The 27,813-nt window shown below is 50.1% G+C and overlaps 1 protein-coding gene and 1 non-coding gene across 6 annotated transcripts in view; one reads left to right on the forward strand and one right to left on the reverse strand.

The window, feature by feature from the left end:
- The window catches only part of P4HA2 (prolyl 4-hydroxylase subunit alpha 2), a 32,251-nt gene extending 14,856 nt beyond the window's left edge, over nt 1-17,395 (reverse strand). For 3 of the 5 annotated variants that reach the window (XR_012505624.1, XM_074360629.1, XM_074360631.1), the window contains exons 1-7: nt 17,303-17,395; nt 16,588-16,758; nt 8,425-8,524; nt 7,517-7,613; nt 6,976-7,127; nt 4,231-4,368; nt 593-832 (exon numbers count right to left, since the gene is read on the reverse strand). Coding sequence is in view for 4 of the 5 variants with exons in the window: in XM_074360629.1 (XP_074216730.1) it covers nt 593-832; nt 4,231-4,368; nt 6,976-7,127; nt 7,517-7,613; nt 8,425-8,506 (709 nt within the window). In the remaining variant the exon portion in view is untranslated. The other 2 variants (XM_074360630.1, XM_074360632.1) reach the window with 2 other exon arrangements.
- Nucleotides 17,396-21,459: 4,064 nt separating this feature from the next.
- On the forward strand, nt 21,460-21,535 carry TRNAS-AGA (transfer RNA serine (anticodon AGA)). Its single transcript has one exon. It is a non-coding gene; the product is annotated as a tRNA-Ser (tRNA).
- Nucleotides 21,536-27,813: the final 6,278 nt, after the last annotated feature.

Genomic DNA, 27,813 nt, shown 5'->3' on the forward strand with positions numbered 1-27,813 from the left:
GACTCAAGGCCCATGAAAAGCAGCAGCAAAAGGAAGTCATTGCTGGTCTGTGAAATTCTAGACTATGATATCCCCATATATTAGTAAGAGGTGGACCAAATAGGTTCTTAAGCACAGGGCCTTTGATCCCCTTCAGTCTAACACCACAAGACGCTGAAATCACCAATGCCATGGCAAGTCCCCTAGTTAGACCTCAGATCTCTAACAGGTCAGGTCACTGTCACTGCCTCAACCCAGAAGAACAGCTTGCCTCTCAAACTGCTCCTCATGCAGTGAAAGCTCCACTGTGCAGAGCAGCAAATATACTACAGCACTGGATTCCTGTTCAAAAAGACAGCATGTAGGGCCACAGGCATCACAGGCCTGAGGGTATCCATTGACAACTGGGAAAGTGCTAAGGCCAGGAGCAAGGTGGGTAATGAGCTAGCTGACAACTGGTCTGGGCCTAAAAACAGCAAAGCACTAGTCACTGGCCGAGCTATATGTCAGACTGGCTCAGTCCCTGGATAGTGGCCAGAGAGGGGCCAGCAGGGTGACCAGTTCTCCTGCTACCTCCCCATCCACACCTGACCTTCCCCTAGGACCTTATTACCAAGGGAGAGCAGACGGCGGGTGAGCTCCAGGGCACGGTGAAGGTCGCCCAACTGGAAGACGGCATAGCTCAGGTAGTCCAGCACCTGGGCCTTGGATGTGGTGGCCTCCTCCCCAGCGTCGAGCTGCTTTAGCACCTGCTCCATCCACAGCACTGTGTGATAATAGTCCCCTTCATTGTAGGCTGAGCGGCCCATCCCAAAGCAGTCATCCACACTCAGAACTGCCTGGTACTTGGTTCCTGCAGCAGGAGGCAAATAGTCAGGCTCCAAAGAGTCCCTGGGTTAGTAAGAGAGATCCCCCCATTGAGGGAGCCTGGGCCTCTGGAAGGGGAAAATATTATCCCAGCAGAGTCCCACTTCAGACACACACCTTTAAGGGCCTTAGTACAGTGAGCACACCAGGCTGGCCCTGCCTTGAGCTGGTGTGCACAACCAATCTCCTAGTCTCAGACTCCCCTTTCCCCAAGAGGGAAGGGGCCTTTGTTATGGAGGAGCCCAGGAAGCCCACCAAGAAGTAGCGTTCAAGAGTATGAAAGTCCCGTGCACCACACAGGAGATGTTTGCAAGGCATCTGGCCATTTAAGTGTGGAAGATAGAAAAACTAGTTGAATGTAAAAAATAGAACTTAGGTGGCAGTTAAAGATATGGAGGAGGATAACCACTTCCAGGAACAGTGTGAGGAAAGAATAGAGAAGGTGACTGAGGCTAGGCCCCCAGAGATGACCTACACAGAAAGGACATAGAGTGAAAAACACTGAGACGTTCCCAAGAGGCAGAAGAACCAGAGGTAGCAGGAATGGTGTGACAGATGCCAAGGGAGCCCAGGAGACAAGACTGCAGTGCCAAATTTGACCACTAGGTGGTGGGGCCTCATTGAGGATCAATTTGGCAGGTCCTCTGACCACAGGTCCTCTGCTGTTGACTCAGCGCTGGAAAGTGACCATGAAGAAGTCATGCAGAAGGAGATGTGGTGTGTAGGCTATGGTAAGATGCAGGGTTTAGGCTGTGATCCTCCCTGGAAAGGAAGGGCGTCTCCCTACAAACCCGTCAACAGCAATTTAGGCATGGCTGACATGGAAGAGCTGCCTCAGAGTGGGCTCTTGCTGCCTGATGCCCAGGATGTCCAGAATGAAACCCCTGCTGCAATAGGCTGGCTGCTTCAGAGACCAGGGTCTGCTCGCCCTGACGGCTCAGGAACAGACAATGTGGGATAGGAAACTGGGGAGAGTAAACACAAGACAGAGTTAGTAGGAAGACCAGAAACTTCAGGGGTTCCTTGAGGCCCCATCCACTCTCCATGGGCCTCCACAGATCTCCTCTAGCTCTGTAGGCCAGGGAACTCACACTGATGAAGGCAGTATAACACAGTTGAGTGAGCTGGACAAAGCTAGGTCTATGAGGGCCTCACTATGGCACCTACCAACTGTGTCACTAAGGACAAGTTACTCAGCCTCTCTGATTTTTAGCCTCTTTATCTCTAAACAGAGGTAATACCATCAATTTTAGAGGACTTGTGCCAAGAATTCAACAAGATGATGTATGAAAATGTCTGCTATGACCCCCAGGATGTTAATATCAGTAGCTATTATCAACACGCCTCATAGATGCCATGAATGTCAAGAATGGGTCCCAGACACTCAGCATCCATCCCAGAAGCCAACTGGAAAGTCTGCTCCCCAGAGAGTGCTGAGTGTGGAAGGGCGATCAGACTTGAAACCCCGCTGATGTTTATCCCACACTCTGCGGGATAAACAAAGGAACTGAGCAATGGGGTAGCTTAGTACAACAGGTGAGGAGGCTAGGGAGATGGCCCCATGTAGGCCCTTAAACACCATATGTAAGAGGAATTTGGCTTTAGCCCTCAAAGTTAAGAACTGTGATCAAAAACTCATGTAAAAAGATATGCTTAAGAGCTCACAGAGGATAATTTAAGGAGTGAGCTGGAGGTGCACAATAAGTCAGAACAATATTTCAATAATCCAGTTGAGAAAGACATGACCATGAGGCTGGAGTCAGGCCCTCAAAATACAAAAGACATAGGGAGGGAGAATCCACAGAGCAGCAAGTGGATGGTGTAATTTTTGTGGAGATAAGGAGGAAGGAGGGTGGACAGTTCAAAAGGGGATGAGGATTTCAGTTTGGGACATGAATTTTGAGGAGCCCATGGAACATCCAAGTATAGATGGCCCACAGGCACTTGCCTGCACTGGTTGGAAGCTCAGGTCACAGGCGCTGACAGAGAACACAGATCTAGATGTCATCCATGTATAGATGATACATCAAGTGATACAAACGGCTGGGCTCAGTTGGAGAAGATGCTTAGGGAGACATGAGGTAGGGATGGCATCCTGGCGAATAACGCCCCTCCACCCCTCACTGCCCCTCCAGGAAATGCAGGGGTCTATTAAGTGAATGTAAAAGGTCAATGCCTGGCTGTGGCTCCCTCCTCCCACCCATGATTCTCATAGCTACAGGGTGAATAGATCTTGCAGGTACCCCAAGCTGCCTTCTCTCTCTGTCCTTGTGGCCTGACTAAGGATTAAGAACTCTACACTCCCTCCTGTCGGCCCACTGGACTCCTCAGTACCAGGACTTCAGGCTTTGACCATTCAACAACACTGTGCCCCTCTCAACAACACAGTGCCAACACACCGAGATTCTCTCTGCTGTGCCTCCACAGGGCCCTCATGGGTGAGCAATAAACTGGATGCCAGGGTTTATTGGCCTTTAATAGCTCCCAAGCCCCAATACATCTTCTTATAAACATACTAAGGCAATCAGTTGAATTGAAAAGGGGCCTGTTACAAAGAGAGAGGTGTCAAAAGAGAAGCAGCCAAGATCAGTGTCTCAGAATTCAAAGGAAGGGAAAATATCAGAAAGAATGGGGCAAACAATGTGCCAAACGCTGCCGAAAAGCTAAAGAACATTCTGCCTGAAACCTGCCTAATGGCTTTACCAGCCAAGGCCACCAGTGATCCTGCAGGGCCAAGATCGGTGGATAGGGCAAAGAGGCCAGACTCTGTGTGTTCAGGAGGACACAGGAACCAAGGAAGTGGAGGAAGAGTGTAGACGAGTCTATCCAGCTGCCTAATCAGGACGGAGAAAAGATCAATCAGCAGCAGAGACTCAAAAGGACCTTTGATCCTTAGGTTTGTAAGATGAGCAAGAACAGAGCATATGTGTGAGCTCAGGGGGAAGAGCCCAGAGAAGTGGAAACAGAATGAACAAGGGCAGAGACTGAAACTGAGGGCACACAGGACACAGGGCAGTGAGTCCAGAGATCAGTCCTGGGCAAGAAGAAATCTGAGGTTGCGGACAGAAGTCGGTCTGTACACAGACCTGAGTGGTGCCCTGGGGGCAGAGGTCAAGGGGGTCCTGAGCAGCAGTCTCCGCATTCTCTGAGATGAAAGAGAGGGCTTGGGCTAATCCCAGAGGGAGCTCGTTGGGTAGGGGCTACGGAAAGGCAGCTGTCATGGGAATAAGGGACTGGTACCCACTAGAAACCCAAGAGAGAATCACTGCTGGAGGCAGCGCTTCACCTGGGGCTGGAGACCACCAGCAGCAGTGGCTCCATCCCTGTCCCGCCACAGCAGTAGACACGCAGGCTGGACAGGCAAAGCCTAGCGTGGTGAATTACCTGGAAGTTCCCCTTTGGAAATCGTGTCTGGGTCCAGTTTGTATGTGTCCTGAAGCCTCATCAAGGCCTTCGCGGCTCCTGTTTCATCCTCCTCAGTGGGAAAGAACTGTCGCTGCACTGACAGGTTAGCAATAAAACCTTCCAAAGGAGAGAGTGAGAGCAGAAGGTTACCCTTGATCCAGGGGTAGAATTCCACCTGGAACCAGAGAGGCACCACCGGAGGGTCTCTCTGGCTAGTGCAATCTCTCTGCCCCTTCCCTCAGAGGCTGTTTCCCCTTCCTCCAGGAAGCCCTCCCTGGTGGCTCCAGTCCACGGAGACCTCTCCTTCCTTACTCCTCACTGTACCAACTACCTGTGCTGCTCATTTGGAACTGAACAGAAAGGGCCTCACTCACTAATTAACACAGGGGACTCTGGGAGTCCTGGCTCCAAAGCATGCATTCGTAACTGCTGGAGACAGAAGGGACAGAGGACAGTGAGAGTAACTGACAGGGACACAGGAGAGGATGCAGGGAGAACTTGCCAACCACTCAGTAGAAAATGAATCACATGGAAAACCTTGATCCAGGATTACTGGGTTGGCCAGGTAAACAGACTTCCAGCCCACACCTCAGGTTGAAGAGCCCAAGAACAGAGATGATCAACTTAGAGAGCCCAGCTGGCTACTCCTTACTCACCACTGGCCTTTATCATCCAGAAAGGTGATAATGACAGTCACAGAGGTGTTTAGTGCTGTCCCTACTCCCAGATTAGGGACTGGAAGACCATCTGACCAGGCTATGCACTGAGGTGGGGCCGCACAAGCCAGGCACAGTCACCCTGAGAGACTTTACTGAGCCCTTGCTGTTTACTAGGGTACTCTCCGACTCAGGCCCGCAATGAGCTAGGGCATGAGCTCCCCAAGAGTGGTACTCAAGAACACAGCCTGGAGCCTGGGAGAGCCCCTGACCACAGAATAGCCAAAGAAGCAGTTCTGGGACTCCAAGTCCTAGCTGTAAAGCAAGACACACACCTCCTGCAATCTCAGGATTCCAGGTGAGGGCCAGGCCCTCCCAGGCTGATCCAGAGGCTTCATTTCTGCCCATGAGCTGAGAACTGGAAGGGAAACTCCAAGGCCATTTCTTCTCTGGCCTCTTCCTCAGAGAAGCAACACCCACAGCCGCCTATTCTCACAACCTCAGGCTCACACACTCACTTTCAGCTATGTCTGGGGACCCAGGGACCAAGGTGCTGCAACCCTGTCTTCCTCACGGCTGTACGAGTTTACAATCCAGGGGGAAAAAAGTGCTCCCAGAGAAAGTAGCATTGTCAGCATGTCTCTCTGTTCCCCTCCCCCGTTTGGGGGGAAAGAACTCTGTAAGTAAGAAGTGAAAACAACCTATTGCTCTCGGGGGCTGTCCTATCTCCCTCCAGCTAATTATAAGGTTTTCCAAAGGAATCAGATGGTGATGGTGGGGGTGGGGGGTGGAGAACAAGATTGGAGAGCAGGAGGTCATCTGGGCAGGCTGAATATCCCACAGTGCAGGCAGAACAGCCAGTTCTGACTACAGGCCCAGGCTGGAAGGCAGGGGTCTGGGAGAGGCAGCCATGACTTCTGGAGGCAGTGAGCTCACTGGGCACAGCTCCAGCCTGGCTGAGCTCACCAATCCCTCCCCAGACGCCATCCTGCTCACAGCCAAGCCCAGCCCAGTCTGGCCACATGGGCAAAAACGCCTCAGTCAGAGAGACAACTAGTCTGAAGTTAACCAGCACTCCCACTCAGGGAGAAGAGACAGTGAGTCCAGAGGGGCTGGGCCCAAGGCTGGAAGTCAGGAGAGCCCTCCTCCAGGCCTGCCCCTCCATCTCCTGCTGAGAGAAAAATTTTAGAGCACAGAAAGTACTATTACAGTAAAAGCAAGTTAAAGCTTTAAAAAAAACCTCATATTCTGACCTGCAAATACCACTTCTAGGAATTTATTCTAAGAAAATAATCAGAGATAGGCACAAAGATATGTGTAAGATACACTTATGATTTGGATACAATTCCACATCCACTGATTTGACCAGTTTTACACTGTATCATTGTGACATATTACTGTCCAGACATTAAAACCATGTTCCAGAATAACACTTAAAGAACATACAGAGATGCTGAAAAATTCAGGAAAACAGAATATGCTTATGTCATAAATCTGCCAACAGATATGTTTTATTTCTAAAAGATATGAGCAGGAGGGAATTTAGATGAGGCCCACGCTCCCTAGCTCGTGCCAGTCCCGCCATTCAGTCCACTTAACTCACTTTTGTTCATTCTTTTGGCCCCTCAGAGCAAGTGCATTTGCATCCCCTGGTACATAGGTAGGGTTCCTTTTCTTTTTTATATATACATGTGTATAAAGACTAGAACTTTAATAGTGTTTATCACTAGACAATTGGATTAAAAACTGTAATTTTCCTATACAATTGCTTTTGTGTTTTCCAATTTTTATATAAAAACATGCTACTAAAATGTAATCAGAATAAAGTTCCCACCAGAAAAGGGAATGAAAACACTAGAGAAAAGTTAGGAACTGATTGTTATTATATATTAAAAGCAAGGATAGCCAGGTCCCCACAGAGAAGAGAGAGAGCCAGGTGACCGGCAGGCTCCATGACATACACTTCATGTGCCCGCCAACACCCAGATCTGGGACAGGCTCAGAGCCTTCCCAGGTGCAAGCACATGGGCTTACTAACTCACCCAAGCACCTGCTCACTCTCCCTCACCTGCAGCCGAGTCTTGCAGGACAAGGTCCTCCAGCGCAGGCCAGTCTGTGTTCAGCCGCTTCACCAGTTTATAGGCATTCACAGGGTGGGCCAGGTAGCCCTCAGGGTCAGCAGCTGACTTGCTGGTCAGGGCTTCCATTTTGTTGGCCCAGCTATGGAACCAGAGACAAAGGAGGACTAACACACCCACTCACATGAATCTTCACCTGTGGTAATTTCCCTGGTAAGATTCAGGACCTTTTTCATCAAGAGGCAATAAAAAATGAATACAGTAACTCCCCACTGATACTTCCAGCTCCTTAATCTAGATAAGAACTGGGAAACCTAGTAACATGCAAAAAGGCTTTTAAATAGCAAGGAAAAAGCAGTGAGTCCTTAGCCCACATACTTAGCCACTCTGGAGGACTGGCATGAAGCAACCTCCAGGCCTGCCCCACACTGCCCTCTCAAGGGCTTCTTCTTATGGGCACCCTGAATGGGTTCCCTAGTGGGGCAGGAGGGCTGGCTCAGGGTGGGTATGGGGACTTAGGACATCAGACACCTCTTAATCTTGGAGAGCTTGGCTTCCTCCACTAGGATGTACTCCTTCAGGGACTGCACCAGGTCCTTCTCTGCATAAATCAGGTCCGTCATGTGCCCTGCAACAGAAAGAAAAAAGGGCCAGTAAGAAATCGATGAGGGACATCCAGCTCTCATCCTTGAGGCACAGAACACCAGCAGAGGCAAGTCCCCTGGGCCACAGGCATGTCAGCTCTCTTGGGATCACAGGGACCTGAAGTTAAAGGGGTCTGAGGCATTCTTATGGTCCTGGCCCCCAGATTCAGGAAGAGAAAGGCAGAGCCTCTAAGAGGATGTTAAGTGCACTGGGGACTACTTAAGAAAGGAACCTCAAACCGCATTCTCCCACTGTCACCCAGCTGGGTCATGTCACTGGGACATGGACATCCTGGGGGCTTTTCTGTTCAAACCACTCTCTGGTCCAGGAGAAAGGTGGCAATGTGCAGCCTGCACTTGCCAGAAAGGAGGTCCAGTTGAGACAGCTGGCTCACAGGAAAAACATCCAGATCATCAGGGCTCAAGAGTGGGGAAGAACAGGGGAGGATATAGCTCAAGTGGTAGAGCACATGCTTAGCATACATGAGGTCCTGGGTTCAATCTCCAGTACCTCCTCAATAAATAAATATATAAATAAACAAACAAACAAACAAACAAACAAATTACCTCCTCCCCAAAATAGAATAAATAAAATAAATGACAGAAAAAATTAAAAGATTGTTTAAAAAAAAGAGTACGGAAGAACAGCTCTGCAAGCCTCACTCTCTCCAGATCTGGTCAAAACCAGTGGGTGAAGCCATCCCACACTGAATGAGAACAGCCCTCAGGCAGTGACATCCCTCGGCACTTGAGCCAAGGATTGCTCAGGTAGACAACAGTCCTGTTGGCACGTACCAATAGAAGTGAAGAATTCAGCCCGCACGCAGCCCAGGACACCAAACCATGCCACCAGCAACGTGGACATCCAGAATTTCATGGTCACAGAAGGCAGTGTCTGCAAGGCATTCAGTGATAGTAATCATCAGATCAACAATGATAAAAAGTAACTTAGGTAAAAAGCGACTTAGGTGAGGACACACGTTGACATATGCACATACACACACACATTCAAACATGCCAAAATCCTTACCGAGCACACAGAAGCTAAGAAAAATATTCAGGATCACCAGTGGAAAGATGCCAGCCAGGGTGTACAGTGATGTGTGCTTAATTCTGGCCCCTACTTTGGGAGGCCAAATGCCCTTTGGAGGAGAGACTCTGCCCTCTCAACTTCTGGTAACCACCAGCAACATGGGAAGGCTGAATTGAGGGGGACAGTCAACTCTGGTTCTAATAGTCTGTCAGTCTTAAGATTCTGGCCCATTCCACCTTGTTTCACAGACTGCTTGTCTGCTTCTGTTTTTCCTACGAGCACATGTGCCAGGACAGGGCAGGTTCTGGGGACCCAGATGTAACACACGTCCTTACCCACAAGACTGAAAAGTATAGGAGAGACAATGACAGAAAGAGAACTTGATACAATACGTTCCAGGGATGTACACACCCCAAGAAAAGTGTACAGCAGATGGCGGGCCAGAAGAGAAATAAAACTGCTCCCTGCCAGTCTGCACCCGGCTGCAGCCAGAGCAGCTGGGGAGCAGGCACTCTGGGCAGACACTGCTCTTCCTGTAGTGAGGCTCCTCGGCAGACACTGTCCTCGTGGAGAGACACAACTCACAAATATTTACTAAAGACCCACATATGCCAGGCACTGAGCTAGGCACTCAGAATACAAAAATGAATTAGCTACACAGGGCCAACATCTTATGCTGAGCTTCTGACATGAGTCAGAGGCCAGCTGTTATCTTCTCGTCAACCTAGAAATAGCCAGACCCAGGTCTGAAGGCAGCAGGCACAACGTGGGACAAGCCCCATTGGCAGTGGACCCAAGTACACAATGGAAGCTCAGGACGTCACCTCCCAGCCCCGAGCCTGCTGGAGGAAGAGCACCCACTTGAGACAGTTCTGTCAGTCCCTCCTCTTCCTGCTCTACTTCAGCCAAGCCCCACTGGAAATTTACTAAAAGAAAACAAGGGAAATAAAGGAAATACAAATGCTTTCCTCTAAAACATAAGTCTTATCTGAGACAATTCGAAGTCTTAGCTGCCAGTTCATCAGCTTTTTGACTGCCATAATTGATGAGATGCAGTCACATCCACTATTCCTCACCTCACCCTTTCAGAAGAAATGCCAATCCACTGTGGTTCCAGGTTAGGCTCAGAGAAGCCAACCACAACCCCACCCCCAAATGGGTTTCTATATAAGGGAGAAGAGAGAACAAGTGAGCGTCCCCATTTGTTATCCCCTGCCAAATGTCTGCAGAGCTGGCATCATGCCCATCAATGCCCTAGGTGTTAGAGGCACAGAGATACACAGGACAAGATCCTCCAGTCCAGAACCTGCTGCAGGGGAGGGGGTATGGGCTAAGAGAATCATTATACAGTTAAGGCAGCAGAGGAAAGCAAGTCACTGAAAGAAGGTGAGCAGGCCCAGCCTGGCCCCAAGGTGGAGCCCAGGTCCCCCTTATTCCAGCCACAGGTCTGCCCCCAGGCCTCAGCATACTGCATCTCCACCCCGGGATTCCAGAAAGCCTCTGTTCTTGCTTACACAAGCCGCTTTCACAAGGGGCAGTGTCTGCTCCTTGTACTTCAAGAAGCTTCATCAGCTCAAGAGTGCACTTCTGTATGTATAAAGGGAAGGAAGAGAAAAAACCCAGAACCAGGAGGCTGTATCTGTGAACAGTGAGGAAACAGCCAACTGCCAGACAGGCTGGGGTGGTGGGAGAGCAGAGCCCAAGCAGGAGACCAGACCAACCACGGCTGGAAGTAGGGGGTCCCAGGGTTTCTCCCCTGTTGTGCCACCAGTTGCAGTGGCATGTCTTTTCAGGGATCAGGTAATAAATTCAAGGGAAGGAGAAGCCTCTCTGCTCCTTTCCAATCACCCTGGTGACACAGTTCATGATTCATGCCTTACTCACGATAAAGCAGCCAGGTTCCTTCATTACATGAATACCAGCTGTCACTTCTCTGGAATGTGCTATCTGGCTTAGACTGAGCCTATCCATGAATCCCAGCCTGGAGGCAGAGCCCCAAAGAATCACAGATGGGGTTCTGGGAAATGGCTTACCAAGAGTCTGTGAAGTCCTGCTCTGATGGAGGAAGGGGACAACCTGCAAGCCCAGAGAGCCAGACACCCTTGTGCAGCCCCCAGCCCACCACCATCACACTGCCACCCCAAGCAGGTATGCGCTGGAGCCCCACCCCATTTCTCCTGATCCTGGGCCCCTGAACACTAATTTGTATGAGGTATACAAAAGGGCATCTAATCAGGGTCAGGTTGGGAGGAGGCAGCCTCCAACAAGGGCTGTGTCCCACAGTGTGGGAAAAGCCAACTACCTACATGCTGTCCATCCCATCTCCTATCTATACCCAGAGCTTGCTTAGGACAGAGTAGGTAGAAGTGTATGTGTCTGCCTAGTGCCCCTACCAGTGTTCAGTGCTGCCAAAAGCCCTCCCAGGAACCCTCAGAAACCCATGTCGAATAGGCCTGGAAATGGGCAATGTCAAACCTACTTTTATGAAAATAAAACGGCACCAAGCCTGAGCAGAAAAACCAATATTGAGTTTCGTCTGCGCTGTATTCCAAGTTTAGAAAAAAGTCTGGCCCATATCAGACCCCCAATAAATAATACTTCACCACAGACTTGCTCATGCCAGGAAACTACAACAAAAGATGTTACAATACTTCCATACCATGGATTATGTTAAGAATGGATACTGTATGCATATTAACAGGGAGAGAAGATCAAAGCTTACTTTGAGTGAGAAAAGCAGGCTCCGAAATAACATGTACTCTATGATTTCAATTTTACAGGAAAAAAATTTTAAATACATGCAAACTTACATATTTGCATACATGTACACAGAGTCATAAATCTACTAGTATCTTAGTGAAGTAATTTTATTTTTCTACTTATGTTTACTTATAGTCTCTAATCTTGCCACAAGGAGTTCTCTGGAAAATTTAAAATATATTTTAGAATATACTTAAAATGAAAAGAAAACAGAGCAGGCTCTCTCAACTGGACTCCAAAGCACTGTGGCAGCCTGAGTTTGGATCCCCACCAGGAGGTCCTCCAAAGCCTGCCAACACCCCAAGGCCAGTGATTCTCCCACTAGGCAACCAGCACTGTTTCTAAGCACAAGGGAATTCCAAGACATACAATCGGAGGCCCCAGTGAGCCTGCTCTTTGGAAAGGACGTTTACAACCTGGCCAAATGGCCAAAAAGATGTTTCCAGCTGCAAACCAGGAGTGTCCTTAGCTTCTCCCCTTACCTCATCTAGCAGGAACTTCTGCCAAGCTCCCAGCTGCAACCCAAATGCAACAGCTCAAGTTTTAACAATGTATTTAACAGCCTAGAGACAGAACATGGGTTTGCTGAGAACAAACAGGTCTTGCCTGGCTCTGAACAAGAGGCTGCTTGCCTTCTGTTAAGGGGTAAAATCTGCCTGAACAGGGCTCCCCCCAGCGGCCCTGCCTCCCAGTGGTATGGCCAACTCTGGATGGCAGAGCCAAGAGGACCTGCGTGCTCAATCCAATAAGCGTTGTACAGAGGGTCAGGAAGGCCATACCACCTAAGCACATGGATGTTCATTTAAGCCCACAAGCTTCTGTCTCTGGTACTCACCTTTCCTGATGTCACACCTAGTCATCACCCAGCTCTGCTCTGAGCCACCTCTAATATTCTCCTGTAGTCATACTAGCCTCTGCCTGCACTGGTCTCTCATTTCATGTGACCTCTCTCCAAACTCCTTTCTACACAATAGCCAGTGCGGCTTACTGCAGCCCACTTGGTCTCTCCCCCTAAGACTCCTTCAAAGGCTCTCCACTGCCCTCTGGGTAAAGTGCAAACTCCTCAGTCCTCAGGGCCTTTTTGCCTTTGTGTGACCTGGCCCTACTGCCTTCTCCAGCCCATCTCACGACTCCAGGTTTCATATCCTGAACTACTATCTCACATGAAAAAATTCTCATTCACTGAGAACCTGACAAAGCCTAGATGTTAATGCCTATCCTTTTACAGTTGTCCCTCAAGTACCTGCAGGGTATTGGTTCCAAAAGGCACTGCAGACAGCAACATCCACGGATGCTCAGTGTCTTATATAAAAAGGCATAGTACAGTCAGTCTTCTGTGTTCAAAGATTTCACATTCATGCATACAGAGGGCTGATTGTATCTTCTCTATCTGGTACCTAAAAATGTTGACTTGTACTTCCCACTTGGGTACCATCAAAACCACGAAGTCTCCTGCTTCAGTAACTAGGCAATGAAGTAGCAGAAAAGGCTGTAAAATTCAACATGCAAAAGCCAAGCTGGGTTTTCAATCATAGCCTTGGCAAAGACTTGGCAGTCTAGGCAAGACTAACTAATAAGGAACTATAGAAAGGATAAAATCCACACACCACTATACTGGATGCATCTGATGTACCACCTTGTACCCTCCTGGCCTCACCTATGTCCACTTGCTATGTTTCAGACCCAGGAGAGGAGACTATGCAGGCCCCAAATCTCTGGCTCCTCCCACTACTTCCAGACTTCAACCAAGTGCCATGCTGGCCTCTTCAGGGGCTGCTGGAGAACCTGGGAGTGTAACTGAGGAGTGGGCATGGGGGATTTAACTCCTCATGAGGCAACTCTGACCAATGAAGAACAGAGACAAGAGGACGTCAGCAGATAAATCCCCTCTCCAGGCCTCCACTGAGAAACGGTTGTTCAGCATGGAGCTTCTGTAGAGCTTGCCCAGAGATGTGCTGCATGGCTAAACACCTAGTGCACCTCTGTGCAGACTGGCCAGCTCGCTAAAGCACCACCTTGTATTTGCTGCCCTCTCCTTCTCTATCTCTACCTCACCTTCCTCTACCTCACTTTTCTTTTCCCTTACCCTTGCTGCCCTGCAACTGTACCTTCCAACAAAGCATTAAGGACTTAAGCTCTGCCTTGGGCTCTATTCTCTGGGAACTAGGCTAAGATAACCACTATTCATGTTTCCAAAAATCTTTCATTTCTATGACCCAATCCTAACCAAAATCTTGTAAACTAGATAAACATCTCCATTACAGACATAGATCTATAGATAGATAATTGAGGCTAAGAGAGGGCTTCCTGCATACCTGACATACTACTTAGTAATATTTGTTGTCTAATAGCATACGGATCTCCCAAGAGGAGGAGCCACACTTGGCCCTGGCAGAGCAGGCCTGCCCAGGTCAAGGACTTTACTGTGGTTCACAAAGTAGCCTCCAATATCCCTGTCTGGATCTGACCAGAAGGCAGACAGCAACATAGACAGGAACATGGTGCCTCGAGTTCAAGTAAGCAGTCACTTCTGCCCCAGACATCACAGGACTCACAATAAACATGTGCCCAGCTCAGGGCAAGGCAGTACAGTCCAGCAGGCAGGCACACCCACCCTGAGGCCAGACAGCCCCAGAGTTAAAACTCAGCCTCACAATCACTTCCTGGCTTTGGGACCTTAGACAATTTACAGGGACTCTTTGAGCCTCAGTTTTCCCATCTATGTAATGGTGATAATATTAGGACCTACATCTCATAGGGCTATTTTGAGGACTAAATGAGATGATGGTATCAGTGGGCAACCCAGCACCAGGCATAATTTATACCAGTCAAAGCACCAGTGGTACTAGAGGAACAGCAATAGACCTGAAGCAGCCAGCTGCCCAGGTGATCCCTAGAGAGAAGGAAGGTCCAGCCTAGAGGACAGTGAAGATGACAACAAGGCAGAAATTGGGGAATCTCCATGTCCCAGGAGTGCTAAAAGAGATGAAACATTAATTCAGGAAAGAGTAATGCAGCACACTGACTATCAGGGAATAACCCTGGAACTAGTCAATCACTGCCTCTAATGCTCACCAAGGAAAGAAAGCTTTCTGGAAAAAACAGGTAGCTGGAACAATACTCTAGAATCTCAGGTATTTCTATGCCTCTGACCTGCTCACTCCAAGCTCCTACAACTACCGGGCCTCAGGATTTCAGCCACACCCTGGGCCCTCAGGAGTGCCAGGTACAGAGCAGGCTACAGTCTAGCAAGCATTTCCTATAAGGTCTAGAGCAGATCTGTGACCAGGCTCACATCTTATTTAAGCTGGAGAGCTCACTACCCAAACATTTACTCCTCTGCTCTGCAATGACACCTCTTAAACAAACACTCTCTTCTAAGCCTCCAAAAAGAGTAATCCAGACTTTCCATTCCCCTCTGCTCCTTCTGAGAATAAAAACTATATTGCTCATTCCACATCCCCAGCTCAAACCCCAGAGACCACAGGAGCTACCAGCCCTCCCTACTCAAGGACACGCTTATGTCTCACTCTGGTGCACTTCAAAAGTCAAAATTGCTAGATTTGAGCAACTTTTTCAAAGTTTAACTCTCACTCCAACACCCTGTCTGGGCTTGCACATGCCTGCATCACAGCCTTTCCTGACAACCCCCATCTGCATAAAATTAAACTCTTGACAGATTCCAGGAGCCAGGGACACACCCACCAGCCCAATGCACACTATCAGCCAGCGTGGCCACACATTGGCCAAGGTCTTGCACCCAGCCTCAGACTCTTCCAAGGCTGTGGGAGGGCAGTTAAAAAGCAAGGTTCTCTCAGGAAATGAGCAGACCCCAGATTCCTTCACCTTACTCATTCCTCAGAGCTGCACCCACAGTCTCTCTTTCCGATGAGGTCCTCCCTGTCACGTGACCAGCTGCCAGGATGAAGCAGCAATCTCAGCGAGATTATGAACGACCCATGGGCAAGGATAGTGCCACCACTGCTGCCTCCTCTCCCTCCTCTCTCATTCCAGCCTCAGGCACACTCTAAGCAGAAACCAGGCACCCAGAAGGTACTCAAGGAATGAAAAGAGATCAGTTGTGGCCAGGCTAAACCAGTGGCAAAGTAAGTACTCTCCCAGACTTGCCATTTCAGAGCGTTCAACAGGGCATAAGGGCCCATCACAAGCCACAGACAATGCTTAGTCGCCACCACGACTGCCTGCTGAGCTCTCAGAGAACTAGGGTGTCTCAGTATGACAGCATCTCTGGGATGAGGCCCCCAGCCAACTCACTCCATCCTTGCTACGTGGCTTCTTTGGCTAGGCCACACAGTGGACAGGCTTGGCTCTCTGCAAATGAGGCCCTAGAAGAAAAGGATTCAAAGTCTAAACATCTCAAGAGTAGGGAGAAGTGAACAGACAGGCTGGCCTTTGAGGTCCAGAACCAAAGTTAGAGAGTGCACCCTGGACACTTCAAGGGCAGTTTAAGCACAAGCCAAAGGAAATCATGGTTAGTTTAAAAGAGAGCTAAATCATGGAACCTGCTGTCCAGATGTGATACAGTCTGAGAAGCAGCAGCATCTTGGAAAATCATTCTATACATGCTTAAGTGGACAGTGATTCTCTGCAAAACTGGGAACATGTGAGACTGCCATAAGCTACAAAGTGATGTCCTTCAAGCGTTGCTCTCAGGGTCAGGATCTCTGGCCAAAGAACAGCACTAGCCTTAGGTGTCACTTCACAGCAGAAGACATTAGTCTCAGCCTTGAGAGGGACTCTAATATTCTTTTACACCATCTTAAAGATGTCAGATTAGGGGGGAAAAAAAAAAGCTAGGGGCCTCTGTCCTCAAGTAGGAAATGCCCTGATCCATGCCTATGCTGCAAGGGTTCACTGAGCACCCTCCACATACAGGGCAAAATACGAGGCACTCTCCTCTCACCTGAAGCTTGTGGACAGGGCCATGGGCAGCTATCCCCAAAGTAGCCCTTCCCCCATCACCTTGCTTCCATTAGAGTGCCCAGGTCTGCTTCCACTCACACAGGCTGTTCCTCTGTCTCAATTAGACGTCATGGGACCACTCTAGCTCATGGGTCACCTCCTCCAGGAAGTCTTCGACCTGAAGCATTCTGCCGCGTACCAAGTACCCATAGTCTGGTGCTCTGTTCCAGCACAGCACTCACCACACTGCCGTGGGCCTGGACTCTCCTGGTCTTCCAGTCCGCCTGCCCCACTGGGCTAGCAACTCCTTGCAGTTTCTGACACACAGAGGGTCCGTTGGTTGAATCAGTTAACTAGATACCACAAGACTCCGCGGCTCTTGAGGCAAATCCACGCAGATTTGAAAAGGGTGTCTGGAGGGAGAAAAACCCCACAAAAAACAGAACAATTTTCTCATCCAACAGCCAGACTTAACGGGCACCAAGCTAGACCCTGCGGGGCCAAGGCCACAGTCTCCCAGACCTTTGGAGGAAGGAAGGCGGACCCTCCAAAACTAAGCGGCCCCTGAGGGCCTGCCCGATGCCCCCGCCTCCGCCTCCAACCTCTGGCAGCCCTGGGCCAGGCCGCCCCTTCCCGGGAGCCTGACATGCTGAGCGGCCAAGCTCCCCGCCCCGCCCGGCCCCTCGCGGCCGCCGAGGGGACCGGCAGGAAGGGCGCCGCTGACCTCACCGCCGTGAGCTCGGGGAGGGAACGCAGCGGCGGGACAGGAACCCACACGCCTGTAGAAACTGGGCGGAGGGCGCGGGCTTGCGGCCGGGACAGCGTGGCGAGCGGCAGGCGGCGCGACCCCCGGCGCCCAACTCGCTGCCCCGCGCGGGCACAACGCTCGGCCCGGCGACCCCGGCCCGCGCCCGAGCCCCGAGGCGGACCCGGCGGCCGGGCGGGCAGGACGCTCACCGGGACACGCGCCGCTCCCGGCGTTTCCAGAACCTCCCGCGGCGGCACCCGGCCCGCTCGGCACCTCCCCCCTCGGCACCTCCCCCCTCGGCGGCCCCGCCTCCCGCCGCGGCCCGGCTCCGCCCGCTTGAGCCGCTGCCACGTCCCTACCTCCTGTCCCCCGCCCGCCCGGCCCCTGGCTCTGCGCCCCGACAGCCCCGGCCGGGGGTCGCCACCGCCAGCGCCCCCCGGGAAGGCCCAGGCCGCCGGGCCGCGCGGGAGCCGGGAGCGGGCCCCGGGCCAGGCGGGCGCCGACCGCCCGCGCCCTTCATGCCGCCCGCCCCTCGCCGCACGTACGCCTCGCCCGCCTCCCCTCTCGCGCTCCCACCTGTGGGACTCCGCCCGCCCTCCTCCCAGGGCGGCTGGACACGGGCCCACGACCCGATCCTGGCGCCGGTGCTGTACGAGGAGCGGCCCCCGGACCCCAGCTCAAGCCCATTTCCTCGGTGGTCCTGCCGTATATATGGGCTCCTACTGCCCCCTCCCCAACATCTCCACCATCAGGTTACAGGGGGTGGGGTTACCCGGCCCAGGAGCTGGATTCTCAGGGGTGGGGACAGTGGAGAAGACCTTGAAGAAGACTAGGGACCTGGGATCCACTTCCAGGGCCAGCTCCCAAAGGGATTGCCACTGAACCCAGCACCTGGGTCAGGCACTCCTGGTGATGTATGTATGGGTGAATGGGTTGATTAGAAGGGACTCCATCAAAGACTGGGGGCGAGGGGCACACTGGGGCTAACTTTGTTTTGCCCAAGCCCTTCCATACAACCCGGGCCAAAACCAGTGGTCACCTCATTCAGCCAATCCAGTGTGGGAGGGAATGAAGGCACGATGCTGCAAACCTCAACCTGGGCTAGAGAAGGCCCTGGCTGCCAAGCAGTTTCCCACGCCTGCTCTGTGAACCTTCCTGGTCATGAATGAGGGGAAACCGGTCTGAGAATCTCATCAGAGAGCTAGCCCAGAGTGGGAGGTGTCCAACCTCCGCCCAGACCAGTGCAGGGATATTCCCTATGGCACACCGTCCAGGCTGGCAGCCCAGACCCAGGGAAGCCACAGGCACACAGAAATATACACAACACACATAAAACACAGAATGAGCCACTCTCCTGGCCTTCCTCAGCCACCAGGTGACCTCCACCAGAGTTCAACTAAAACCAAACAGAAATCTTCCTGCATCTGCTACATCCTGTTATGTCATGGAGCCTCCCTCTGTCTGCCCAGGTCCACCCATCCTCTCCCTCTTCTCAGAAGCTTGCCCTGTGGATCATCCCTTGTCTGTCTTGAATGTTGAACTTCCTCCTCTCAAATGGATCCATACCTTGACCTATAAATATGTTCAGGCCTCTACTATGGAAACAAACCCTCATTAGACCCCACCAACTACTGCAGTGTCTCTCTCCTTCTCAACCACAGCAAAATTCCCTCAAAGAGCAGTCTCCTTGTCCTCACCTCTCTCCCACTACTCAGGCCCCTGTGGTGGGCCTTCTGGCTCCCTGACAACACCAAACCAGAACTCAGCAAACTCTCTATAACCTCCAAGTCTCTAAATTCAACAGCCACTCTTCTGTCCTCATCTGCCAACCCCCCAGCACCATCTGACACCCCAGCAGCGTTTGACCACTGTCTCCCTGAAACACTCATTTCCCTTGGTTGCCACCATTTTCTCTGGCCACCTCTGCCCAAGCATCTTTGCCTCCAGTACATCCTCCTCTCCCTCTCTCCCCATTAGTCAGTAAAGGTTGGAGGTTCCTCAGAGTTCAGGCCTTTCCTCTTTCCTTTCCTCTTTCTATAATTTCTTCCTATATGCAGATGACTCACAAATTTCTCTCTCTACTGTTGTCCTCTCTCGTGAGCTCCGGAGTCATATAACTGGCTGCTGAGTCTACAGCTCCACTTGACTGTCCACAGGCACCTCAATTACAACATGCCCAACTCTCTCGCCTTCCTCCCACCTTATCTCCCATATTCTCTACTTCACTGAGGGAGCACCACCCCCACCAGTTACCTAACCAGAAGCCTGGGAATCACACTCAGCACCCCCCTGTGCCCTGCCCCCCGACACTATCCTTCCATCTCCCACATCCATTCAATTCTACCATCTGAATCTCTCTCTAATCCACCCATTTCTCTCCATACTCTTTCGTTTGAATGATTGCAACAGTTCCTGGTTGGCTGTTCCCCTCCATTCTTGTTTTCCCCGCCCCTTCTCCACACTGCAGCCAGCGACCTCCTCAGAATGCAGTTCTGAACCTGTCACTCTCAGCTTAGTGAACTGCATTGTTCTTAGGAAAAATCCTGAAAGTGGTCTATAAGGCCTTGTGTGGTTTGGCCCCTGCTCACTTCTCTAGCCATGCTGACCTTCCCTCAGTCCCTCTAACTGGTCATTCTCCCTCCCCACTCCACTCACAGGCCTTTGCACATACTGTTCTTTCTGTCTAGAAAAATTTCCCTCCTCCCTGATTAAATCCCTCAGATCCTCCCAGAGGGATTTTCCTCACATGCTTGACCAGGTCAGAACCTCCTATTACAGCCTCTCATACCCTACATGCTTTGTTAACACTTGCTGCAGTTGATATAGCTGAATGATTGTTCGATTAATATCTGTCCCTCGCACTGCCTACAATTGGCCTGGGAGCTCCGGGAGTGTGTAAGCTATGTGTGTTTTTGTCTGTCATTATATCCTCAGCTGCTACCCCAGAACTGAACTCAATAAATAGTTCATGACTACATGAAGGAATGGGTATCTCCTTAATGCCTTGCTCCATATACTGGTAGCCAAGGCCTGACTAAGGCCTCTACAGGGCCTCAGAGACCTGGACCCCACTCATTCCTAGGTGTCTGCATCTGTTCCTCTTCTATATAAGGATCCTTATCATTGGATTTAGGGCCCACCTGAGTAATCAGGATGCTCTCACCTCATGATTCTTAATTACATCTGCAAGTTCTTTTTTCTAAATAAGGTCGCATTCACAATGTCCAAGCATTAGGACTTAGACATATCTTTCTGGGGGCTACCATTCAACCCAGTACACCTGACCCTAATGCCCTTCAGGGGTTACTGGGCCCCTTATAAATCTTTGACTCTTACTTACGAATCTCCAGCCAAGGCCCACTCCAGACCCCCGTAGCCTTTTCTTTGTGGCCACTTGATGGATGAACTCATTATCTCCCCACATCCTAACCCACACCACCCAAACTGCTGCTGCTCCAGCATTTCCCATATCTCAGGAAACAGAATCAACTTCTCCCGGTCATTCCCACTTTCTTCCCCACCATGTCCCCCCCACATCCCTGTAGATCTCTCAGTCCATTTACTGCTCTCCATTCCTGCAACCACAGCCCAAAATCAGGACACCTCCACCTCTCACTTGGACAATCCATCGTGGCCCACAGCTTCCACTCAGCTCCTTCTATCCTTATTCCATTCCACAAGCAGAGTGATCTTTTAACAGTGTGATTCTGATCATGTTGTTTTCACGTATAGAACTTCTCGAGGTGTTCCTGCCACCAGGATAGACACACATCACACCAACGCTGCCAATACCCTTTATCCAGCTCTGATGGCCTCTCTTATATGCAGCCTCAAACTTGATGCTCCAGCATCCCTGGCATTTTTTAGGTCCCTGGCCTTTGATTGTGTCATTCTTCTGGCCAGAACACTCCAAAATGTTGTATTCTCTGAAAGCCTTCTCTGGACCCAGCCTGACCCAGGTCCCTGCATAGGCCCTACTGCTCCTTATGGATGAATTCCACGTATGCCATCTGACTATCATGTCTACTTCCTTCACCATGGCGCCTTCCTGGGGATGGGGCTGCTTCTGTCCTGTTTATCACTGTACCTCTAGCATAAGGCCTGGCACCCAGGACCTAGACAGGGGATGGGGAAGAAAAATACATGAAAAATACATGAATGAATGAATGGTCATCCCTCACTAGTGTGGCCTCCAGCAGACCTCACTAAGAACACCCATTCTGAGTCACTTAGTGACTCAACAGCCATGTCACATTCCTTTTTCCCCAAATCTATTGTGTAAACAAAGCCACATCTGGTAATGGCTCTATCCTATTCTAAGTGCTAAGGATTCAGAGACTGTGAAGATCAAAGGGTCTCTGTCCAGGGGGCAGGGTGTAGCTCAATGGTAGAGTGTATGCCTAGAATGCACAAGGTCCTGGGTTCAATCCCCAGTACCTCTATTTAAATAAACAAATAAACAAACCTAATTACCACCACCATGCCCAGTGGGGAAAACTGGCAGTTGAACAGACTCACACAGCAAACTTATCCAGGCCCAGCCCTTTCCAGCTGGTAAAGGCTTCTGATAGGAAGTGCTGCCTTCCTGGTCCCAGTCTTAGAGACCCTCCTCAGGCTCCAGATCAGGTATGGACTTCCACCTTTGACCCCAGCTTGGCCAGAGGCATTGCCAAATGAGGCCCTACCCCCATGCTGTCCCTAAGTGAGATTCCCCAGCCGATGGCTCCTCAAAGCTGCCTAGAATTGTTTGCCTACCACCTCTATCCCAAGAGAAGGATCTGGCATATCTCCAGAAGGGTTGGCAAAAATACCTGTGCAGGGTGGACAGGTAACTGGATGAATGGTAGGGCTGGTGGGGTGCAGCCCTTCCTTCTAAACGGAGGCCTCCTCAGTTTGCTCTGCCCCTGCCTTCCCCTACTCACCTGTGAGCCCTGCCCTGTGGAAGGGGAAGGGGGCAAGTCCTACTGCCTGGCACTGAGGCCACCCTGACTGCTGATTACTCTTGCAAGGCCTGGCAACCACTACAGCAGTTCGAAACCTGGCCAGGGCTTATGAGCACCTTATCCATCCACAAAATTCCCCAGAGCAGGGCTCCCGGGATCAACCAATGTTGCACAGTGTATTGTACATGTTGACACACATCTGTACCCTTCAGCACAGTCACCATACAGCTGTCCACTGGACCCTGGGACCAATACTCCCCTCCAGGTTCCTCCCTTTAGGGACTGAGAAAAGACTGGGTGTATCCCAACTGACTAGCACTTTGACTCAAGGCTTGGGAGAGAGGGTGGGAGGTACAGCTTGAGTGGGGCCACCTAGTGGTGGCCTTACTGCTTCAGAAATAGGGCCTCCTAGGTAGTCTGGCCTTAAACAACCTGGGGAAGGGTACGAATCTGGCAGAATGTCCAGGGACCCGCGGTGCCAGCCCTGGACAGGGCCAAGTGTGTCCCCACAGAGTGCCTGCTTGGTACATGCAAAAGATGAGGCACACCCATAGAATGACTACATGTTCCCTCTCATCTGCCTCCCCCAAGGACCCCTGCAGCCAGAGACCGCAAAGCCAGAACAAGCTGGGCTGTCATTACATGGTGGAGAGAGGCATCCAAGGCCTCTGGGAGCTATAATTATCCAGCAGATCCAGAGCAGGCCCTCAGGGTAGAGAGCTTCCCTCCTCACCACACCCTTCCCACTTCCATCCTGGGCAAGAAACTTCCGGGCTAGTACAAATGGCCAGAGGGCTAGGAGTTAGTTAGGTATGGTATTTACCAATCCTCATATTTTGATGCATACAGTGTAAAGTATGCCTTTAAAAATAGTCCATCCCCACCCCAGCCCTCCTCACTGAGTCTTGAGCTCAAATGGAGGCTGGGAAGGGATTAGGGATGTGTGAGGATTAGGTGAGGGCTGGGGATAGCTATTGGACATCTGACTTTGCTACTGTTTAAAAGGCTGAAAGTTCAGTGGTTTTACTATTTTTTTTCAGTCCTTGTCAAAATGTCAGGAAGCCAGTAGAGCAGAGAGTGAGGGAGAAATGACAGGCGAGGCTGCAGTGGTCCCAGGGGCAGATCACCTGGGACCTCAAGGGCCACGAAACAGGTTTGGATGTGATGCTGAGGGCAGGGAGCAGCCACCCCAGAGTGAAGGCCAGGGAGGAGCACCATCCCATTTAGGATCCAGGGAGAGCACCCCCATCCGCTTACTGTGGGGGAGGGGGAGAAGGAGGAGCAGAGCCTGGAGGTGACTGGGGAGGGGGCTGGTGCAGAGTCTAGATGACAGGTGATGATGACCTGAACTTGGCAATGGCAATGCAGAGAGAGAGAAGTGGATATAGTTAAGAATGAATAAGGAGGTAGAACAGGAGGGCTGTGTGCATTCACTTATTCATTCATTCAACAAATTTATTAAATGCTCTGCTCCCCATTTTGAACTCCCTCTTCGGGATGAGACCCAGTTTCACATCCAGAATGAGGTCTTTTCACCCTTGGCTCCCTCAGGCCTGTCACCCCAGAGCAGGCCCTGGTAAAGGAAATCAGTGGCAGCTCCTAGACCACACAAGAATGGGGCTCCAGCTAATCACCTCCAGAGAACACATCAGCACCCTTCAGGGTTTCAGGCTGACAAGGAGTCCTAATCACAGCATCTGGTTTCTTCAATCTTGAGGCTCCTTCCTTTATAAGGTAATCACCCAGTTAATGATGGTCTTGGCACTAACTCGCTAAGACCACCCTTCCTCTCCCTGGCCTCACTTCCCCTTCCTAGTTTTACATGAATGCACTTCTGCTATACTGATGCATGCTTCTGAGGCACCTTATATCCTTTCTGGAGGGAGATGGTTGCCAGTCAATCCATCTGTGAGTGACCCTAGCCCAGTCAAGTTGTGCAAATTCTGTACTGCACAAGCCTGGGGCTCCATTCACAGCACAGACATTGTAGATTTGCATATTCATTACAACTTACTAGTAGATGGAAATAAAGTGAATTTCAAATGTGATATTCTTTCCTGATTTGTACAAAATTGCCATAGGATTTGGTACATCTACCCCCTCATCACCACAGGAGCCTGAGTCACCTATGTGGCTGAGGCTTTGAGGACCCCATCCCCTCCTGTAGGCTCTCTTCTGTCCTCAACTGCCCTGCTGGTATCAGCTCTGGTTGGGGCTCTGACTCTTCCCCTGCCCCTTGAGTAGACACTGTCATCTGAACTTGCTGCTGAGCCCTGTCCTCTGCCCTGAAAGGACACTGCCCAGGACTCTGACCCACTAAAGGGAAGCCAGGACACTTATTCTGCTGGAGGCCCTGACTGCTCCACACCACATCAAACATACTCCAATAAACTGGCTTCCCACATAAGTACATTTTTACTGACCCAGTAAGAACATGGTTGAGTTGAGTTCTAGTTTCCATGACATAAAGTTACATTTGCTAACATTTAGTATTTATTTTTTTTTTGTAGTTTTCTAAATTTTTTCCTGTTTCCAACATTTGCATGAACCTGTGAGAAGTTTGATGACACCTGTGCCTCTAGTGCTGAGAAACAGAATGACTTGGCCACAGCCTTTTGTGGGAGGATCCTTACCCACTTGACACACATGCACATGTGCACACAGGAACGTGCGTACATGCACAAGCTTGTGGCCTCTCACATGAGGAGGAGGAGGTTCTGTGTTCTGTACTCAGCTCTGCTCATAACCTTGACTCTCTCTCACAACTTAATGTTAATTTTAACTAAACCAATAACATTTAACTAAACTTAATGTTAACTAAACCAGAATCTGACTTTGTCCCTGACCCTGAACCAGTCAATTGAGGCTTAGAATCAGAAAGATGCTCACCTCCATCATCTATAGGAATCATACCCCAAAGAGGAGCAGGGATGGCTTGGAGAGGGCATCTCCCTGGCTAAAGAGTGAGTGATCCAGGTGGTGAACGGTATCTAGGCCATCAGACATTATCATGTGTCAGCAGTCCTGGGGGCGAGCATTACTCTCTCACCCTAACAGTCATCCAACAGCTCTAGGCCAAGCTGACCCCCTGCCTTCACCATGATCTGTGATTTTCTCTTCATTCCATCCCGGGACACCAGCAGTTATCTGTGTTCTTGGGGCAAAGATGCACGGGGCCTCAAAACTGGGAGAATTATGTGACTCTGGTCCTGCCCAGAGAGCTACATCTGCAAAACTGAGGATGGCCAGCAGAGGGTGCATGGAGCCCACCATGGGCCACCCAGTTAAAGAAGCAGTCCCAGTCTTGCTCAAAAAGCTCCTCGGGTCTTGAGCCCATGCCCTACCCCTCCAACCTGCCAAAGTTTAGCTGGGATCTTTGCCTGGCTGCATAAGCATGAGCAACTATGGCAGATAGAAATGTTTTCCAGGCCATAAGGATTCCACTGCTGGGACCTCCAGTGGTGGGAAAGACAGGAAAGGTGTTGGGAGGGTCCCAAACCCCTTACTCAGCCATGGGTAACCAGGTACCTTCACATCCAGTTAGTTGGCTTGCAGCCTTTGGGGAGCCTCAGATCATAGAAACCAGCACGACTGAAGAAAAACCAAGGGCCAGTAGTGCAGTGAAGTTAGGTAAGGAGATGAGGGAGGCCATTGACATGGCTCCTGTTGAGAGGAGCCCTTTGAGGAGAGGGGCCAAAGGAGCTGGAATGGGCAGTCCACATCTGGGTTCCTCTGATGTTCTAAACTGCTCCTGCAATAGGGCAGCTAATGGATAGAGCATTCACCCTGTAAAAAGTGTAACCTAACTCTTGACAGACATCATCTGTGTCGGATGGACAGCTTCCGCTTGCTCCTTCAGATCCCAGTCTCTCTCCCCTCCCCTGCTCTGTGCCCCTGGCTGCTGACCTGCATAGGTGACACCAACAGGTGCTCCTGCCCTGGGTTCAACCAACGCGGAGTACCAAGAAAAGACTGGCCAGAGGGAGGAAATGGACTTTGGGGACGTTACCAAGAAAAGACCTGCCAGAGGGAGGAAGTGGACTTTGCGGAAGCAGCCTACACTTGAGGGACTGGCTCAGTGTCCTATCTAGCCTCAGGACTGTCTCTGAGCTGCGCTGGCCATACTGAGGAGCAGTCAGCCCCTCAGCTCTAGAAGGGCTTTCACATTAGATCACTCAACCCAAGGCCTCTACACCCTCTGCACCCTCACTTCCCATGTTCAGTCAATAAATATTTGCTGACAACCACTCTGTTCCCAGTCCTCAGTGCCCAGGGACACAGACAGAGATGAGTCTGACAGAATCCCTGCCCTGACAGAGCTTATGGGGTTTTTTTGATTTGTTTTTTTGTTTTGTAGAGGTTGTGGTGGGGGAGCAGGGACACAGATGAGGAAACTGATGGTGAATCCCAGGGGCTGAGAGAAACTGCAGAAGAGGCATCTCACCTGCTGAGTGGTCAGGTGAGGGGGTGCAGTTTGGGTCTCTCCGAGTAGTCAGCCAGGCAGAGGACTGGAGATCTAGGAGAGAGAAAGAGCAAGGGCTGGGGTGGGAGGATGGCTAATTCACATGGAGGCGTGTGGTGGCCAGGCAGGGCCTCATTCCACCCACTGGAAAGCCAGTATCTCCTGCTTGAACTTCACAGACCCCCTACCAGCAGGGGTAGAATGGCATGGGCAGCCAGTGGCATTTAAAATTTTTATTTTAAAACTTCTTATTAAGATATACTTAACATACAGAAAAATATACATATCTTAATATATAGCTCAATCTGTTTTACATACACATAAACTCATGTAACCACCACCTAGATCAAGATATAGACTATGTCCACTATATCAAAAGGCTCCCTTGTTCCCCATCATAGTCAATAAACCCTCCCCAAATTGACCACTACTCTTTCTTCTTTCACCTTTGACCATTTTTGTCAGATTTCAAATTTTATAGAAGTAGAATTATACTCTATATAGTTTTATGTCTGCTTTCTAAACTCAACATTCTGGCTGTGGTAACAATCTATCTGGTTGTTTTCAGTAGTACATCATTTCATTTCCTTGCTGTGTGGTATTCCATAGTTTGAATATACCACAATTTATCCATTCTATTGTTGGTGAACATTTCAATTGTTTCTAGTTTTTAGTTATTTTAAATAAAACTGCTTTGTATATGTTTGCACATGTCTCTTAGTGGAAATAAACATTCAGTTATGTGGAATATAAATCAAGAAATGGAATTGCTAGGTCATAAGATATGCATACATTTAGCTACAATATTTACTTCTAACCATTTTTTAGGTGATTACACAAAATTACACTCCCAGCAGCAATGTCTAAGAGCTCCAGTTGCTCTGTGCAGCAATGTGGGAAATAACTCCAGGGGAAAAAGCCAGGGTAAGTGTGGAACTCACTACACATTATTCCCTTTTTTCAAGGATCATAATCCTTCAACTCTTACCTGTATTGGCTGTTCTCCAATGCCCTCAAATTCTTGTTTTTTGCAATTTTTGCAGGAGGATTAGTCTGATACAACCTTCCATGGCCAGAACTGGAGGTTTTATTCAGTCTAAATCTGATGCCAGATTAGAAAATACTAGAAAGGGACGGCCCCACTGGCCCAGATGCTTTCTGTGAAAGCTTAGATTCTTAGATACCTGTGGCATCAGATCCACATTCTGAATTAGGGCTCCCTATTTCCCTTTCCCTTCCTTTCTTCTTTTAAAATTTTATTGGATTCCAACCATGAATGAGTAATTGGTAATAAACTTACTTCTTCACTGTAAAC

The sequence above is a fragment of the Camelus bactrianus genome, chromosome 3, assembly GCF_048773025.1.
Source record: "Camelus bactrianus isolate YW-2024 breed Bactrian camel chromosome 3, ASM4877302v1, whole genome shotgun sequence".
Lineage (NCBI taxonomy): Eukaryota > Metazoa > Chordata > Mammalia > Artiodactyla > Camelidae > Camelus > Camelus bactrianus.